This window comes from Natrix helvetica (genome assembly GCF_964273705.1).
Source record: "Natrix helvetica genome assembly, chromosome: 1".
Lineage (NCBI taxonomy): Eukaryota > Metazoa > Chordata > Lepidosauria > Squamata > Natricidae > Natrix > Natrix helvetica.
In genome coordinates, this window is record NC_138548.1 from 329,208,232 (window position 1) to 329,227,806 (window position 19,575).

At 39.3% G+C, this 19,575-nt stretch overlaps 1 protein-coding gene across 4 annotated transcripts in view; it reads left to right on the plus strand.

Annotated features, from left to right (window-relative positions):
- The window catches only part of FRMD4B (FERM domain containing 4B), a gene marked incomplete at its 5' end in the record, with an annotated part of 293,138 nt that overhangs the window by 96,741 nt on the left and 176,822 nt on the right, over nucleotides 1-19,575 (plus strand). Inside the window, one exon of one of the 4 annotated variants that reach the window (XM_081934594.1) lies at nucleotides 8,592-8,753. The exons of the other annotated variants lie outside the window; for them this stretch is intronic. Within the exon in view, the coding sequence (XP_081790720.1) occupies nucleotides 8,592-8,753 (162 nt within the window). Of the gene's footprint in view, nucleotides 1-8,591; nucleotides 8,754-19,575 lie in introns of those variants that run through there. 4 annotated transcript variants of the gene reach the window in all.

Genomic DNA, 19,575 nt, shown 5'->3' on the forward strand with positions numbered 1-19,575 from the left:
TGACCTCCCTCGTGTGTCGGGCCCTGAATCATTTGAGTCAGGTCCATGGCTATCATGGAAGCCATGAACTCCTGAACCCCCTCTGATGCTTCTCCCATCGACGGCGGGTTAAAATCCCCCTTCACTAAAAGTTTGGGGGTCTCAACCGCCACCGATGAGATCAGCTCGAGGAGTTCAGGCAGGGTTGCTGATGTATGGCGGGGAGCCAGGTATACTATCAGCAGGCCCAACTGCCTCCCAGGGCCCCATTTCACAACAAGGGATTCACATCCGGACGTCTGTGGCACAGTGGACTCCCTCGGCTCCAAGTCCTCCCGGATAATCACTGCTACCCCACCGCCCCTTCCCCGGGCCCGGGGCTGGTGAAATGCTTGGTAACCTGGTGGGCACATTTCCACGAGGGGTAACCCTCCCTCGTGGCCCAACCAGGTTTCCGTTATTCCCGCGAGGTCCGGCTCCCCCTCCAAAATTAGATCATGAATGAGGGGGGCCTTATTGACAACGGACCTCGCATTGCATAACAACAGCCTCAGGCCCTGGGCCTGCAGATCCTGACCACCTAGAACGCGGGGGTTGGTACAAGCACCCACGGTCTCCCAACCGACTATGAGTTGTTAATCTGTCCTCGCATCTGCCCCTCCCTACGACTGTTGGAATCAAGGAGCCCTGTATAGGAATGATATCCTCCCCCCTCTCCTCCTCTCTGCTCCTTTTGCTCAAGACCCCACCTGGTGACCTGGCTCTGTCATCGCTCCTGATCTGACCCACCCACCCCCCAACCCCTAAACCCCTAAAAGAATTTAAAAAACATTTAACTAAAAAAACCCTAAGTCTCCGCTTCCTCCACCTCTCGGGATTAATGAATCCGTCATCAAGGTGGGCCCTTGAAAGGGCGGAGGGCCACACCTGCGAGAGGGGGGATTCCCGCAGTAGGATTAGGTCAGTACCAGTAAAAAAGAATATTTGTAGGTTGGGGTGACTAGCACTTTAATGAAAAGTCTGCAAGAAAACAATCAAGCTCAGAGATGATTCCTCATTAAAAAGTCAGCTTTTTTTCAGAATACTGCTGTACATTTTGCTCATTTTAAATCATTTAAATAATTATTCAGCTTTACTTTCATTACCACTGATACTTCAATTATATTCTGTTTTGCTTAAGTAAACAATAACATTGTTGGATGCTTGCTGTGCTCGCTGCAGAAAGACAAATGACACTCACTTTTCCCTAGTGGGAACTTAAGCAAGAGCACACCTGGATACTCATTGTGCTATGGTCAACCATACATGCTATATGTTTGGACTGAAGAGCCAAAATGTCTTGCAATTCTGGAAGTTATGTTCAGAGTCTAGAGAGAACTAGGCTGGCTATCACAATATTGCAAGAAGGTACTTAATTTTGTTCAGATTTAGAAGTAATTGTAGATTGCCCTTCAGGGAAGCCCTTGAGCTTCCTACATAGAGGTGATTTTATTTACATTGACACGTTGTAGCTGCAAACAGAAATCTTAATTTTTGAAAACAAGGTTTATTTCACTGAACTTTCAGATCCTTAAAAAGTCATCAGACTGCATCAGGATTCCAGATTTTAAAGGCATGGGTAATTTAATTAACAAATCAATGGCAGTTTTCACAAACACAAGCATATACAATAGGCCTTTCAGATAATTAGGATTGAACTTTATTTGCAGCCTGAATTATTATAGCACTGTTCCCAAACATCCTCTTGACAGACTGCTCTCACCTACCTGTAGTTGTTATAACACAGAAACTAAAGGATCATGTTGCTTCAGATGATCCAGCTTAGAAAGGCAGCCTTACACATGATACGTGCGAATACAGTTTCGCCTTTTGTGGGCCCTTCTCTTTTCTCAGAAATTTTACATTTAAGAACTAAGGGGAACTAGAAAGTAAAACTAAGGGTTAAAGTAGAAATACTTCATATTACATTTTAGTGTGGGTTATTAGTACTATTGGTTTCATTAAATGTTCATCTTATGTAGTTTCATTATGTGACATTTTATATTTTAATCTCATGTAATCAGACTAGTGAAATTGTTCTGACATGGAAAATTCACAACACTGAAAAGAAATGTCCACTAATTTATTCAACGACTGTTACAAAAAAGAGGACCTACACCAAACAATGGGAAAGCAAAAGTTTTTATGGAAATTGAGGACTATGGGACGGGAAACCTAGGGATCTGATTTGTAGCAATTTTGAGGGAAACTGTGTGTACTTTGGTATGTGTCCTTGACACAACTACAATTGAGCCCAGAATTTTCTTTTTAGGTTGTTGCAGTTGTACATTGAGTCATTATGCAATCAAATTTACAACCATTTTGCAGGATCCAATCTGAGTCAGTCACTGGGACCATAGGCTTATAATGTTCCAAACCTTTCAGGTTTGTGCTGGAGTCCATCCTCAAGGAACATCTTTCTCTCCCGAATGTGTACAACCATTTTTATCAATGAGATTTTGTTTATGGGTTTTATTGCTTGGTTGTCTAATTGCACGAGCCATCCTGAGTCACAAATGTGAGATAGATGGATGAACAGCTCAAATGAAATAACTAAAATACATCTATTTTCTTCACAGTTCATGGGAAATAAATCAAGGGATCACTGAGGATACTGAATTCCTAGTTTATCCCCCGCTGATAGAAAACTAGCTTATCAATTAAATAAAACTTTCTGTTCTCTTTATCTTATCCTGACAAAAAAATTCCCTTTGTTTATAATCATTGCAATTTTAATATTTTCAGCAAAACGTGGGACATGAGGAAAGGGTGAAAAAGAAAAAACTGAGGTGGCTTTCCCCATTAGACAACTTACAGGATGCCGAGAGTTAACCAGAGACCCTGGGAGTTTTGTTGTGAGTGGTAGTTGACGAAGATCAGAACATACTGAATATGCCCAAGTTATGCACCCTTTTATAAAGATCTGGACCAGGTCCTTTAGATCTCATATACACAAAAGCCTGAAAAAAGGCATAGCTGCTTTAAATAGCATCAAAGAGAACTGCACTCATAGAAGATTTGAAATATATCTTCTAAGTCACTTTTTGATACATGTGCTCAGTCTTACTTTCCACATTTCAGATATGTTTTCATCTCTGCTGGTTTAATTGGCAAAAAATATATAAGGTATCATTCCCAATATTGTTCAAATAAATACAGAATATGTACTGTGGGAAGGGAACTTCACCAAGACAGTGTTGTATTAAGAAGACCAGTACAGCCCATAGCCAAACTAGAAGTCACTAGAATAACAAAGCCAGCATACATTCTAAAAGAAACATCCTGAGAATAATTACTAGGATATCAGGACAATTAGAAATAGCTGCAGAGTACAAATAAGACAAAAGACCTAGGAAGTGCAGGAAGAAGCTACCTATAAGAGAAGGAAAAGGTCAGAGTGACAACAAAGACTGATTAGCTCAGGGGCGAAGATGTAAAAATAGGAAATACAGTAGAAGACACTAGGGCTCATCCCTGTCCCATGGGAAGCACTTTAGGGCAGAGGAATAACAAAACTCAAGACAGGATTAGAACCATTAGCAAAGGCACACACAAAAAGCGATAAAACTATAGCACAAAGAAAACAAAAGGACTTCAAAGAGGAAAATGGTATAAAAAACGTATACTTTCTGTATGTTGGGGTCAGCTCACCCAGGAACGCTGATCCACATCACTGTCGGTCTTGCTTTCCTGAAATAATAAAGTAAACTTGCTTTCAAACGCAGCGTGCTTTGATCCTAAATTCATTCTCCCAGCCGGGAAATCCTAACCCGCAGAGGAAACCTTTTTCCATTTAACAGTACAATATATAAAGCAAACTAATGGCAAGAAAATCAACCAAATGCTGCATGGTGATTAAAACAAACCGTATAAACAGCCCTATCTCAACTGGTATTTACTGTGTTGGGACAGTGGCTGAAGAATTCAAGAACATAATGAGGCGCTCAGATTAGTTGGATAAAATCATTAGCAAACTTTCGTTAAAAGATATTTCATTCCCCCCCCCCCATTCCAATTTTCTTTCCTACATTGTCTTCTATATCTATATCATTTTGTTTATAATTATGATTTAATAAAATAAAGCTAGTTATTTTCTTAAATGCAGCCTGTTGAATTAGTGTCAGACAGAGTGCTCATCTTCTGGCTGAAGTTCAAAAAATATGAAGCAGCCATTTTTTAGGGGGTCTTTTCAAAGTGATGAATACCGCCCATTGATCTTCTCCCACCCCACAGAAGACTGACATAATTATAGTAAGCCTTTTTCTATCTTTTCGGCATCCTAGTTCTTTCTCTGCTGCTTCATTTAAGATGCCTATCTCATAATATGAGTCAGTATTCCTTTTAAGATTTTTCTATAAAAAAAAAAGAACAGTGACCTCCATCAAAGCTAAGGATCTATTCTAAAGTGTGCCCAAAATATCTACAAGTGGATTAATTGCTAACTAGAATGTCAAGTTATTTTTGACTTGTGATTGATTTTTGATGACTCATGTGGACTATTCAGAAGTGATTTAGTTCTGCCTTCTTTTAGGACAGAGATAGCTAACCTTTTTCTCCACATGTGCCGAAATTGTGCTCGCACCCATTATGCAATGCGCCCTGCACATGAACACACACACACACACACACACACTGTGCTCACCTTGCCCCCCTGGACATGCATGTGACTGTCCACACACATGTGCGCGAACCCTCTTACCCCATTTTGGACCTAGCAGGTCTCCCTGCAGCCTCCTAGGACCAAAAATGGGGCAGGAGGGCATGCCCCCTTCCCCCACCCCCTATGCATATGCGAATGACACTCCGCCCCTGCCCCCTCCCCACACATGCGCATGGATCTCCCATATATGCAGCAGGTGGCTGGTGGGAAGCACGCGCACATGCACAGTGGAGCTGAGCTGGGCAACAGCTCATGTGCCCGCAGAGAGAGCTCCACCTGCCACCTGTGGCACACGTACCATAAATTCGCTATCAAGGTTTTCCAATATTAGTGAATTTACCTGTAAGTATGAGACATTTGTGTGGGGGTTGAGGAACCTAGAAAATGCATCAATAGCTATTTTGCCTACTTTCCCCAATAGGGCAAAGGATAAGATTTATGCAGATGAATAACAGTGAGAGGTGAATGCCACAAGGTAGACCCAAACATAGACTCATACATTGCTTGACCATATTTATGTTTTGTTTTTCTTATCTTGAAGTGCTTTCTAGTTTAATTATTCTGGACCTTGCATCGATTTCTATTACATAGCAGTGATGGGAATTTGTACATTCAAAATAAAGGTGCTTTCAATACTAGCTTGCAGTAAGCTAGCTTGGATGGTGAGGAATCGTAAGTTACTCTTTCTCATGCTAGCATTTATTTGTGCAGAGACACCTTACTTTCCAGCTGTTATATAAAGCTGACAAAATGAATTAAAAAGGGGTTTTAGTTTATGAAAATGTTTACTTATCTTGGAGTAAGCTTTATTGAACTGAATATTTTCTGAGTAGATATATAGAGTTATTCTTTGACTGAACTGTTGTGAGATTATTATTACAATATTTACTTGGACCCTAGAAGACCCCAACTCCCATTAACCTGCTGCCAAAATTCAGCAGAACAATTTCCATGCTTATGTAGGAAGTTAGCATCCACCCTCTCCTAGAAAAATGAGATATTTTAGGAAATATAAAAAGGGCATAATATTTCCCATAAAAGGGAGACAAAAACTCACCCCCATCTCTGTCAATGGGCCATTAAGGCTTGAGCTAGTCTATTCTACATAACAAAGATCTACCTCCCGCCCCAGGGTGATGGGATTAAGACATGGCCCTCAGGACATGGTAGGATTAGCCCTCTACCCATCTCACCACATGGCACCTAGGAAGATTACATCAGCCAGCAAGGCTCAACCAAGCCTGGAAGACAGACAGCCTGCTAAGACGCCCCCTGGGAGTCTGACCACCAATCAGAATAAATTTCTTACACAGGAACAGGAAGCTCTAAGATGGGGTCCAGAGAGGGCATAAAACCAGGGCACTCTCAGCATCTCTTCCCTTTTTCCCCAGCATCTCAAGGCATGTGATCCTGTCCACCATTAAAACCATCTTTCCAAACAGCCACCATGTTTCCAGTGTCTTTCTCCCCACTTGGAACTGAATCCAACACGTATAATAAACTACTATGGAATAGTTGCTAATTATTTGAAAATTCTAAGGTTAGGAAGTAAATTAAAAGAAACCAGAATTCTTGATATTTAAGACTTATGTATTAACTCTATATGAAATGAACCTTCAGAAAAATTTCAGAATTGGTAAGATTTATCTTTTTGATGCTTCCTTTTTCTTCTTTGAAGTGCCCTACTTGATGAGAAAGTGGCTTGAATATACCTGTGAGCACTTACAAAAAGAGAGAGAAAGCTACATACAAAAACTCAGCAATATGTATTCATTTTGAAGGGGAGAAACAAAAACAAGCGTGGGAATGTGCTAACTTTTGTCTGAACTTGAAGAAAGCATATGATTGGTTAGTGCTCGCTTTCATTATTCATTTTACTTAATTAAATATTAATAATCTGACTGTTCAGATCTATCTTCCTATACTTTTCCTTTCTCTGCTCACTGTTGAAAATAGCCCTGGGCACAAGTCACAAGTCTTGGACTACTTACATTCACAAACTTTAAAAAAAAAAGAATTTGAATTAAGATTTCCCCTTAAAAAATCATTTTTTATCTTCATTCTTTAAACATGGATCCTGCCTTATTGTATTCTTTCATATGTGGTATTCTCCAAACATACTCAGTTACCCAGCTCCCATACTCATTATCCCAGTGGGAGTGGGAATTTGATATATGTTGAAGATACTGCATTTGAACCAAGTGGCCGCACTGTGTTTAAACAATATTCTACAAGTTTCTCCTTTACAAAATGTGAGGATCCAGATGAATATCTCTGATGGGTGAGTCATAGATTAATTTTTTAATTGATGTACTTTAACTGTTAAATAAGATTCTCTGGTCTGGAATCAAAATGTGTTCTTTTTTGTTTGAGGCATGTTGTTGTAAGCAAATAAGTAGCACTGCTGTGCAAGCAAATAAACATCTAAAGCTAGAATTCACATGGAATTTGACAGAACGCCAGGAGAAACGGCATGGGGCTTTGCAGTATCCATTAATTAGGTTTGTGATACTAACCATCTTTATGACAATTGGTATTCTTTGGCCAATTCTTTTGTTTTTCTTCAGCCAATTCTTTTATTTTTGATTTCTCCTGAAAAGTTGCCTTGCTCTGTCCAGACTCCTATTCCTCCTCCCCCTTAAGGCAACGTTTCCGAACTTCATAAATAATAAAAGGCAAAATCTTTTCTCTCCTTAGCTGACTCCTAATGAAGAATTAACTGGGGGGGGGGGGAATCTAGAGTCTATGAAAGTTGTTTTTTTTAAATATTTTCCTTCAATTCTGCCAGCATCAAACAAACGATTCCCCATCAGATCCTTGTAAGGCATTGCCTATACAATGAAAGACGTTTTCTGGCGCTGAGGGTTTTACTCTCCAAAGGGCTCCGCTGCGCAGCTTAATTTTACACCAACTACAGAGGGAATCCTGCGATTCTCCTGGGGCTGCCATTTCCCAAAGTGTTTATTTACCTCAGTCTGCACGGAGGAAGGCTCAGCTTCTGTTTTTCCTCGTGCTGCAATGGCTGCATTAATAGGATTATCCTTAGTTTCAATGGGTGGAGGATGGGTGGGGGGAATCGGAGCTAATTCCCTTTTAGTCAGGAATATAATGTTCCGAGTGAGTTTTATGCAGGCTCGAAGGCCTTCGGAAATTGTTACCTTGTTTTCAATTGGGATGGGCTCAACTGGTTTTTTAAAGAATTAAAATCGGCTGATGGGGAGGGAGGGAGGGAAAGGATACCGTCTTTTTTTTAAAAAAAAATCAAACGGTTTTGAAGTTGTTTGCATGCAACAGATAAAGGGAAAGGCTGAACGGAGAAAAGAAAAGAGGTGCTGAGATGCAGCTTAAGAGGGGTCTCAAACGCCGCATCCTGCCGGAGTAGAGTTTTCCCCACGGAGGGCACCAAAGGAAAGAGTATTAAATTGCTTGAAAGGGCTTGTTTGTGGCTCTCTTTCACACGCACTCAACCGCACGCACGCCCCAGAGTGTTCAACGTTCAGATGAGGGACCGGGGAGAGGCGTGCACTCCAGAAATGGGTTAAGCGTGTAATTAGAGCCCCACACTGGTAGCTCCAGAAGCTTAAGGGAGATTTATCTTCTAAGCTGTTCCGAAGGGCACAAGGCTGCTCTCTGTGCGCTCCGAAGTCAGGAGGAGCCACCGCAGCCGTTGGCCGGACTTGAAGCCACGCCAGTCTGCCCAGGAAACAGGGAGAAAGGCGAGTTTGTGTCTGGATGGCTTGACCTCACACACAAACACACACACGCCCCATCGCCACCCTTTCCCGTGCTGCGCGGTATAAAAGGCGCCCTTTGCAGAAGTTTGGAGCTTTTTTTGATCAAATATCTGAGAGACTCGAGGCAGGAAGCAGCGTGGCTCGTTGGACTGAGGCTCCGAAGCAGCCGATCGGAAACCATGGCTTCAGTTTTCATGTGTGGAGTGGAAGATTTCCTTTTTAGCGGCAGCCGTTTCGTCTGGAACTTGACCATTTCGGCGCTCCGGAGATGGTACGCGCAGAGAGTGAGGGGCTGCCACCAAACCCTGAGCGCGTGGTGTGGGGTAAGGGACCTTTACCAGGTAATCCCATTTTTAGCGATTCAGGTTGGTTGGTTGGTTGGTTGTTTTTCTGATGCACAGCTAGAATGGGGGAAAGAGGAAGAGCAGAGGCTCCGGTCTGAAACAGATTGACAAATTCACCTGTGGGACCCTCTTGAATGAAAGACCTGCCTCAGATCTCTGCTTGAAAGACACATAATCTGCCTTCGGATTTATACTTTCCACGTTCTCTTAAAACAAGTGGTGAGGAGGTCTTAGGTTTGGGTTCCCCATTTTATTTATTTATTTATTTATTTTAGTTAGTTAGTTAGTTTGTCAAACATGTACCGGATAACAGGTATAAGTATGAACATGGACATGAACAAAGGAAATGAATATCAATAAATGGGAACAGTAGGACAGGGACGGTAGGCAGGCTGGTGCGCTTATGCACGCCCCCTTACAGACCTCTTAGGAGTGGTGTGAGGTCCACAGTAGACAGTTTAAGGTTCAAGCTATGAGGGTTAGAGGAAGTAACAACGGAGTCAGGTAGAGCATTCCCTACCTTATTTATTTAAAATTATTAATTGGGATTGATTCTGCTTTCTGTCTCAATGCCATTCATCAAGTTTGCCATCTTTTGCTACTTAAGGTGTTTACCTGAACTAATGGGACTTGTTGAGTTTTCATCAAATAAGCATGCAATGAGTACTAAATGCAGTGGCGGGAGAAATTTATTTTATACTCCCTAATCCTTTTCTCCATCCTCCTACAAATTATTCTTGTTTCCAGAGTAACAAATTGTTTCAAAACATCTCATGCTCTTCCTCTTTTTCTTATCCCATTTGTGGTTATTCTACCTAGTCTGAAGATCGGTGATCAAAAGGTAACTACTTGGAAAAGAAAGTAGTAGAATTGTTATTTTTATTCAGGAGCAGTTTCCTATTATTGGGTCATATCATTCCATAAGATCCTTTCAAATTAACTCTTTTTAAAATAGATGACAAATCAGATGTCAGTTTGAGCAGTCTTTGGTGCTCTCTGAACTTGGCTGTTTTCTTCAGACATTTCATTACCCAAACTAGGTAACATCATAAGTGCACTGTTACCTAGTTTGTTACCTAGTTTGGTTAATGAAATGTCTGAAGAAAACAGCCAAGCTCAGAGAGCACCAGGGGGGTCCTCATTTTAACCCTGAACTACAAATATTCTCCTTTATCAGATGTTCAGGTTCTATACAATTTCCATTAACTTCTGTGACAGTGTATATTTTCATATGTGGGTGTGTCTTTGGCTTTAAAACAGAGTCATTGGTGGTTTAGAAAGGAACTTCTTGAGATTATAGAACTTCTAGTATTTGGTGAAAACAGGTATGTTATATCCTTATGGAAATAGACGATTTAGTCAATGCTAATCAGATAAGGATGTGGAAATAAATGGTCTTTGGTTTTTTTTGAATTAGAATCATTTTTTTTCAGGATGTGACAAAATATAAGTTTGCAGTCCTACATACTGTATATAGACTATATAGTGTAAACACCTTAGGTGAAGTCAAGTGTCATATTGTGTCCTGGACATGGATGTCTTTATGTAGTCACTAACACATATGCTCAGTTGTAGGAAATTTCTGCCTTTAACTTCCCACCAGACACATGCTAACTAGTAAGTGAATTAGAGGCTTAAACAAAGTTGAGAAAGCACTTTTTTTGGAATATCCAAGTAATATTGTACCAATAAGATGTGCAGAGATAGATGGATTCAGGTCCTGAGAAAAATGTAAAATTCTAAAATTGTTTACTCAGAGGTAGTTGCCGGCTTCTGACTGGACTCAAAAAAAAGTTACTAATGACCCATCCTTGAAAATTTGATTGCTGCACCACCCTTTGGACATGTGTTTACTTCTCGGGTGGTTGGCAACCAGCTTGCATTTATGACCAGTTGCAGTGTCTCATGGTCATAAGATCAGCAAAAGAAAAGTCCATTGGAAAAGCTGGATTCGGATTTAGAATCTTGTGATTCATTTAATGACCACAGCAACTTGCTTAGTGGCTGTCATAAAAGCAGTCATAAAATTGAGCCCAGTCATGTGCACTTAGCAACTATCGTTACGTAATGATCAAAGTTCCTGGTTCAATTGTGGTTGTAAGTCAAGGACTGCCTGTAATGCATTGTTTCGGTTATTATTTTGTTATATGTCTGTACTGCCAGAATAGAATAGAATAGAATAGAATAGAATAGAATAGAATAATAGAGCTGGAAGGGATCTTGGAGGTCTTCTAGTCCAACCCCCTGCTTAGGCAGGAAATCTACACCACTTCAGACAAAACCTATCACTTCTTTAAAATTTACAGTGTTGGGAGCATTCACAACTTCTGGAGGCAAGCTGTTCCACTGATTAATTGTTTTAACTGTCAGGGAATTTCTCCTTAATTCTAGGTTGCTTCTCTCCTTGATTAGTGTCCACCCATTGCTTCTTGTCCTGCCCTCAGGTGCTTTGGAGAATAGCTTGAGTCCCTCTTTTTTGTGCCCACCCCTGAGATATTGGAACACTGCTATCATATCACACCTAGTCCTTCTTTTCATTAAACTAGCCATACCCAATTTCAGCAGCTGTTCTTTATACAGTATGTTTTAGCCTCCAGCCCCCTAATTATCTTTATTGCTCTTATTATAAGTGCAAAATAAATTAAACTACTACTAATGCTTCCTTCTCCAGTGACTCACTGGAGAAGAGCCTAAGGCTGGGAAAGATTGAGGGCAAAAGAAGAATGGGACGACAGAGAATGAGGTGGCTGGATGGAGTCACCGAAGCAGTAGGCGTGAGCTAAAATGGACTTCAGAGGATGGTAGAAGACAACGTTGTCCATGGGATCACGATGGGTCGGAAACAACTTTGCAACTAACAACAACAAATATTTGCTTTGTGACATTGTCACTAGAACAGAAGAGAGAGAAGATAACACATTCCAGAAAAGAATCCCCCAGTGCATTTTTATCCTCTTTTATATGGATGTGCTGAGGGATTTTTTTCCTCCCCTGTAATGCAATCCTTCTGTAGTCTTTGTCCAGATCTGGGTCAGTTTTCAACTTGCCTTTTCTTTTACCAGCTTTTGCTCTTCACTACATTTGATTCAGTTCTGTTCTGTTTTCAGAGAGTTACCATCCTGATGTTCAGATGGAAAACATAAGTCTCTTTACATTTTTCTTTTCAGTATTCTCTTGAGTTGAAAAAAAGCAACCAGAAGCCATATTTGTACTAATTTTAAAATTGCTATTTTACACATCTGTATAAGCATCAGAAGTTTTACAGTTTATCCGAAGAGAAAATAAGCAGATGGCCTCCAAGTTCTTGAATTCAGCTGTTAGGTATTGCTCCATAGAATTTGTCTTCCTAATAGAGAACTGAAGGGATCATTCAAATTGAATGCCCACCCGTGGATCTCTCAAAGCAGGTGCTTCATTGTCTAGGGAAAAAGTTAAAACTTTCCCAGTTGGACTTATTTTTGTTTGCAATAACAAAAAATGAGTATACCACCCAAGATGACTATTCTCTTCCAAGTAACAGATTCCAATTTGAGAGAAAAATCAGGATTGGCAAAGAACAGTTAACAGATTTATGTACAGCAAGTTAAAATCAAGAGTAAGACTCAACATTTTTCAGAATTCAAAACAAAGAAGCCCAAAAAGAAGAATATTTGTAGCTCAGAGTTGAATTGAGGGGCCCTTGGTGCTTTCTGAGCTTACTTGTTTTATAATACAATAGCAGAGTTGGAAGGGACTTTGGAGGTCTTCTAGTCCAACCCCCTGCCTAGGCAGGAAACCCTATACCATTTCAGACAAATAGCTATCCAACATCTTAAAGACTTCCAGTGTTGGGGCATTCACAATTTCTGGAGGCAAGCTGTTCCACTGATTAATTGTTCTAACTGTCAGGAAACTTCTCCTCAGTTCTAAGTTGCTTCTCTCCTTGATTAGTTTCCACCCATTGCTTCTTGTTCTACCCTCAGGTGCCTTGGAAAATAGTTTGACTCCCTCTTCTTTGTGGCAACCCCTGAGATATTGGAACACTGCTATCATGTCTCCCCATGTCCTTCTTTCTCTTAAGCTAAACATACCCAGTTCCTGCAACCGTTCTTCATATGTTTTTGTCTCCAGTCCCCTAATCATCTTTGTTGCTCTTTTCTGCACTCTTTCTAGAGTCTCCACATCTTTTCTACATCGTGGTGACCAAAACTGAATGCAGTATTCCAAGTGTGGCCTTACCAAAGCATTATAAAGTGGTATTAACACTTCACGTGATCTTGATTCTATCCCTCTGTTGATGCAGCCTAGAACTGTGTTGGCTTTTTTGGCAGCTGCTGCACACTGCTGGCTCATATTTAAATGGTTGTCCACTAGGACTCCAAGATCCCTCTCACAGTTACTACTATTGAGCAAGGTACCACCTATAGTATACCTGTGCATTTTGTTTTTCTTGCCTAAATGAAGAACCTTACTCTTTTCACCATTGAATTTCATTTTGTTAGATAGTGCCCAATGTTCAAGTTTGTCAAGATCCTTCTGTATCTTTAGCCTATCTTCTGGAGTGTTGGCTATTCCTGCCAGCTTGGTGTCATCTGCAAATTTGATGAGTTCCCCATTTATTCCCTCATCCAAATCATTGATGAAGATGTTGAAGAGTACTGGGCCCAAAACAGAGCCTTGGGGTACTCCACTGCATACCTCTCTCCATGTAGATGCAGTTCCATTGAGGACTACACGTTGAGTCCGGTTGGTCAGCCAGTTACGAATCCATCTGGTGGTGATGCTGTCCAACCCACATTCTTCTACTTTATCTAGTAGTAGGTTATGATCTACCTTATCAAATGCCTTACTGAAGTCCAAGTAAACTATATCGACGGCATTCCTCTGGTCCACTAATTTTGTCACTTTGTCAAAGAATGCAATAAGATTTGTCTGGCATGATCTGTTTTTGACAAACCCATGTTGGCTTTTGGCTATTACTTTGTTTGCTTCTAGGTGTTCGCTAATTCGTTGCTTGATTATCTTTTCCAGAATCTTTCCTGGTATTGAGGTCAGGTTGATAGTTTTCTTGCGGATGTTTCATTACCCAAAGTAGGTAACATCAGCACTAAACTACCATGTTTCCCTGAAAATAAGACAGGTCTTATTTTCTTTTGACACCCAAAATAAGCACTTGGCCTTATTTTCGGGGAGGAGTTATTATTTTTGTGATGCAGGAGTTGGTAAGTGTGGTCACCTTATGGCTGCTGCTATGTTGTGGTATTTTGGGGGAGGGCTTATTTTCAGGGGAGGGCTTATTTTAGTGCATGCACTCAAAAGTCCGATTGGGGTTATTATCCGGGAAGGACTTATTTTCAGGAAAACAGGGTAGCATTGAGGATGTTACCTAATTTGGGTAATGAAACACTTGCAAGAAAACAGCCAAGCTCAGAAAGCACCAAGGACCCCCTCAAAGAGGCGGAAATATGATGATGGAAAAATTGCCCCAGAGAAGTCTTTGTAGTCCCAGCAGAGTCTTTTACAACTCAGTAAGAGTTCATGCTAATAGTATTAGGATTTGGCTCAACTCCCAAATCCAAGGCTGAAGCTTAGGAATCTCTAAGAATGTTATTTATATACACCTCATGACACATTTTCCTAGAAGAGATTACTTTTATACTTTGCAAATATTCTCACACTTCTCAGTGACAATTTTGTTCCCCATTAATATTGGCTCCTCTGGTTTCTATAATACATTTAACCTGGCATCAAAGAAATGTTCAATATTCAATGCTTCTTATGTTTAGATATTTACTAATGCTAAGAAACACTTTAGTTAATGCCTAAGATCATTGCAAAGTGTTTGTGCTGATGTTTCATTCATGAAGGGATGGCCCAAATCTATCACTTATCTGAATCTGCTATGTCTTTAAACAGTTTGTGTCAGCTTAAACACTTGTCCTGATCAATCACTGCACAGATACAGAGTTAGAGTGGTGTAAATGGTAAGATTGAAATAGGAGAATAAGAAGGGAACCTGGATAGGTATAATTGGAATTAGCTTAAATAAGTATTGGCATAGATGTAAGGATATATGAAAGTGAGCATATTTATGTATACAAAACATCCTCTCCAGTGCATTATCAACTTATGGTCTGCCACACTGATTCTAGAAAACTTTTATTTTGATAGGAATGGTATAAAGTTTATTCTGGAGCATACCTCTGAAATGTGCTTCAAAAAAAATATGAACCTTCCCTAAATCTGCTTGTTTTCATTATGAACATTTAAAACTACCTTAATGTCTTGTTTCTTTTGTTGAGAGTGGGTGTCTATAGTGTCTGTTAAAAGTCATATGTAGCCTTACTGTTATTTGACATTCTTTGGCTCTGTTTTTTCTGCAAATTAATGTTGTTGGTGACTTTGTTAAAGCAGGGGTGTCAAAATCAATTTCACTGAGAGCCGCATCAGGGTTGTGTTTTACCTTGGGTGGGTGGGTTGGCATGGCCAGGGTGAACGTAGCCAGCATGGTCACTCGTGTCGGGGGCATCTGTGGGGGGTCCCTCTGCCAGTGAAAACGGAGTTCGGGAGGGCTTTCCATGGCTCTCCTAAGCTCCATTTTCCCTGGCAGAGGCACCATGGGCCGGTCCTTCACTGTTTCCAGGGTGGCCCTGTTTACCAGATCTAAGCACCCCATGGGCCAGATCTGGCCCCCGAGCCTTGATTTTGACACCCTTGTATTAAAGCTTTTTTGGGGGGAAATGAAAATATTTGGTACATGCATGGAAATCACTTTGGATAGTGAGATGGGTAGCATGTACAATAAAGAAAATAAATGCAGTCTGAACATTGTAATGTGCATCTGTTGTATTATCCTGAAGCAATGCCCCAAATTAAAGACTAGAGGGGTGAAATTAATGATGCCCATATAATGATGAATTGGAACAAACCTATACTAAAATCTGTAAGATTGATTCTTCCAGGTCAGATGGAAGAGAAACTACTGTGGAAATTCTCCAATTCAGAATATAAACTCGGAAATGTACACATTTTGCTGAATTACTAACTTGGAACAGAGGAATAAAGGCGGAAATAGCCTACAGCATTTCTGTTTCCTGTAATTCAAATCTAGTTAGCCTGGACACCTGCAACGTTATGTTTCCTTTACCACTCCACCCTGAATACATTTGCCAAAATAAAATTGCTCAAAAAGGGAGAATGTCTTTATAATGACCCCCCCCCTCCCAAATTAACAGAAAAATTATTAAGGCTTCAAATATCCACACTAGAAAGACAAATTAGTGTTTAAAAGCTCACTATTTCTTTCAATCCCAAAACTCTGGTTTGATGCCTTACAAGTCTGTCTTGAAAAGCTTGATTTCTGTTTATGACTGTGGTTGGGTTTTGCTATAACTTAATATTGACTTTTTAAAGTCAATTAGTTAATAATATATGAATTAATCTTTAATTAATTAATTATGATATACAAATTAGAATTCTTTTGTCATAATTCTGAAAAAAGTTTAGTTTTCCCTAATGGGATTTGTCCAGAATTGATACTAAGACATTGTATAAAATATGTTTAAAATTATTTATGCTAGCATAAATATAATGTAAAACAACATCCCTAATCAAACAGAAAAATAAAACTATAAAAAAGATTGAGCAAGTAGAGATACCATTACAACTTAAATTTCTACGGAAAATAAAAAAATGTTTTAACCTACAGTATTTCCAAAAAGAGATATACGGTAATTGAGAGTAGGATTTAAAAATAAATACTACTAGCAATTTTGAAATAGGCAAAGGAGCAATTGGTGTTTTCAGTAATGGTGTGTTGAAATCTGATTTTCAATTTTCAGACCATTTTTCTTTATAAAAAGTGCTTCTGGTTTTCTGTTTCTTTCACAAAATATTATCTAAATTCTTCTAATAACATTCTTTGCCACAAGCTGCCTTGCTGCTATTATTGCTTCCTTCCTTCCTTCCTTCCTTCCTTCCTTCCTTCCTTCCTTCCTTCCTTCCTTCCTTCCTTTTCTTCCTCCCTGCCTGCCTCCCTGCTTTCTTTCTTTCTTTCTTTTTTCTGTTTTCTTTTTTCTTTCTTTCTGTTATACATCTCTTCATTATTCTGTAGCCTCCCTCATTTCAGTGCTATTTCCTGATCAAGGGAAGGAAGTTGATTCAGGCCACGAATGCAGTAGATTGTTGGAAACATGATTGTACAATAAATAGCAGGATATTCTAAGACAGCACTTGGACACGTCATAAATATCTCTGATGAGAATTTTGCCAAAAATCTTCTTTTAAAAAAATAATATTCCCCCCCCCACTTTATCTAGTTAAAAATAATTGAAACGAAGTGCAGAAAAATAATAATAACCCAACTTTAATTTTTATCAGGTTGGGATTCTTTTTGGATTAAATTCACTGCGGGACTGCATAAGCCCCCACCCATCAAATAGGGCTTATGGGTTATCTGGACCATGAATTTTATAGAGCTCTAAAAGATGGTATCAAACTCGCACTTGCCATTTCTGTTACAAAAAAAAAAGGTTGCACCTGGCATTTTTAATTAATTTTACTTTGCCATTCAAGAGTACCTAAATGAAAACAGTAAAACTGCAATGCAGGGCTAAAGGACCTGCAAAAATGCCAAAGACAACTCGTTCTGTTCCAAAAATGAAATTTATTGAAAGCAATCTTGTCTGTGCCAAAGTTCTTTTTCCTTTTAGTAGAGGAGCAACTATAAATCATAAAAACACAATATTAAAATATTGAAAACAAAAACAGCAACAATAACTTGTCTTGCCATTTTATGGTTAAATTAGTTTTTCTCATTCAGCTTCCAATAATTTCAGACAAGTATATTTCTACCTCAGCTCGTGAAATAACATGTTTTGCTCCTGGAATTCTTTTTTTTAAAAAGGCCATAAAGGATTGAATGAAATAAACTTTTGTATTTGCTCCTCCTTCCTTAACGGCATAAATTTCATTTCCTGACTGAATTTCATCTTATATCCTTAAAGGCACCACTGTGCCAGTTTCCAAATAGACGTTCCTTTATTCATTCATTTTCCATGTGTTTATTGCTTCATATTTTCTGGGCTAATGTTCACAAGAGCTATTAAATTTCACATGTAAAAATCTTCTTTGACTGTTTTCTTAACAAAATTCAGTTTGCACTTTGTTGTTTCCTTTATATGTATTGGTTTTTCCCATCTCAAATACATTGGATGATATAGAAAGTGGAATTAACTGCACCCACCCATTCCTATTCTGTAGAAAATATTTTAAGGACCTTATCAATTTTTATCATTTAGTGTTAGGTTTCTGAGGGATAAAAGCCAAACATTGTATCAAAATTTCACTGAATCATAAGGTTGAAAATGTTTTTAGAAATTTAGTCCAATCTTCTGCAGAGCGAGGATCTCAGACCATCCTAGAAAAATGTCTCCCTAATTCTTGTTTTGAAAACCCACAACAACTCCAGAAAGCAGTCTATGTCTGGTCAGAAATTACTTTTTATTTCAAATTTGAATTCTCACTAAAGATTTCACCCACTATCTTGTCCTATCCCCGGCCAGTACAGATAATAAATGTACTCTGTTTTATCTTGTGACATCCCTTCATATTGGAACACTGCAGTCATGTGTCCGTTTAGCCGTCTCTTCTTTTGACCAAACATACCTACGTAGTTCCTTTAGCTGATTTTCATATGATTTAGCCTCCAATTTTTTTTCTATCAGTACCTTGGTAGCGTTCTTTTCTGCATTATTTCCAGTATTATCCTTGTATTGTGACAAATAGAACTAGAAACTGTATTCCAGTTGAAGTGTGACTAGTGTACATACAGCAGACTAAGAAAGAGCATTGCTGACTTCTTCTTAATCTGTGGTTTACCAGAACTTTACAAATACCACCGCACTTGTACCGGAGATCTGTCAGTGCATCAGACCTTTCCTACCTAAGTGTATTACCCTACATTTATCACTATTGAACTGCATTTTGTTGGAAAGAGCCATTGGCTTTTTCCAACAAACTCTATCAAAACTTAACTTTCCATCAAGGTTTCTCGAAGATCCTATCAAATCTTGTTCCCAGATTCTGAGGTAATAGCATTCCCTCCACCCCAGCTTTATGTCATCTACAAATTTGATGAGATCCATTTTATCCCTTCATCTAAGCCATTAAATAAAAATGTTGATGTGCAATAGACCTAGTACATAACTCTTGGATTCCTCACTGCACAGCTCTCTCCATGTAGTCATAGATCCATGAAGGCTCACATGTTGTATACAGGTTGTCAACCAACTGCAAAACCCATGTGATAATGGGACCACATGGTTCTATTTATTAATAAGGAAGCTATGGTCATCTTTATCAAATGCCTTACTGAAGTCCAGGTGTATTCATTGACATTTCCCTTATTCCCCCACCCACCCATCCGCCAAAAAAAAAAGCAATGAGATTTGTCTGGCACAGGCTCTTTTTAAGGAAACCATGCTGGTTTCTGGTAAATATGCTTTCCCAAACCTCCGTTCAAATGGTAAATCTCCAGAGAGTCCATTATTAACCCTAAGCAATCAGGTTACATTCTTTTTGATTGACAGCTAATGATCTCAGAAATTGGACAGCTCTTTGACTTTGGATATTGTGGCTCTTCCCAGAAAGATCAAGATTCAGTCGTAGTGGAGTCTTGCTTGATTTATTTATTTATTAAAGATTTTCAACTGCCCAACAGTGAAAGCTATCTGTGTAGTTTACATTAACTGTAAAAAAGTATAATTCAAGGAAATATACCATAAAAGCAGGAATAAATGTTCTTGCCAAATTAAAAAAAGGCGTGACAAAGATGAGATAT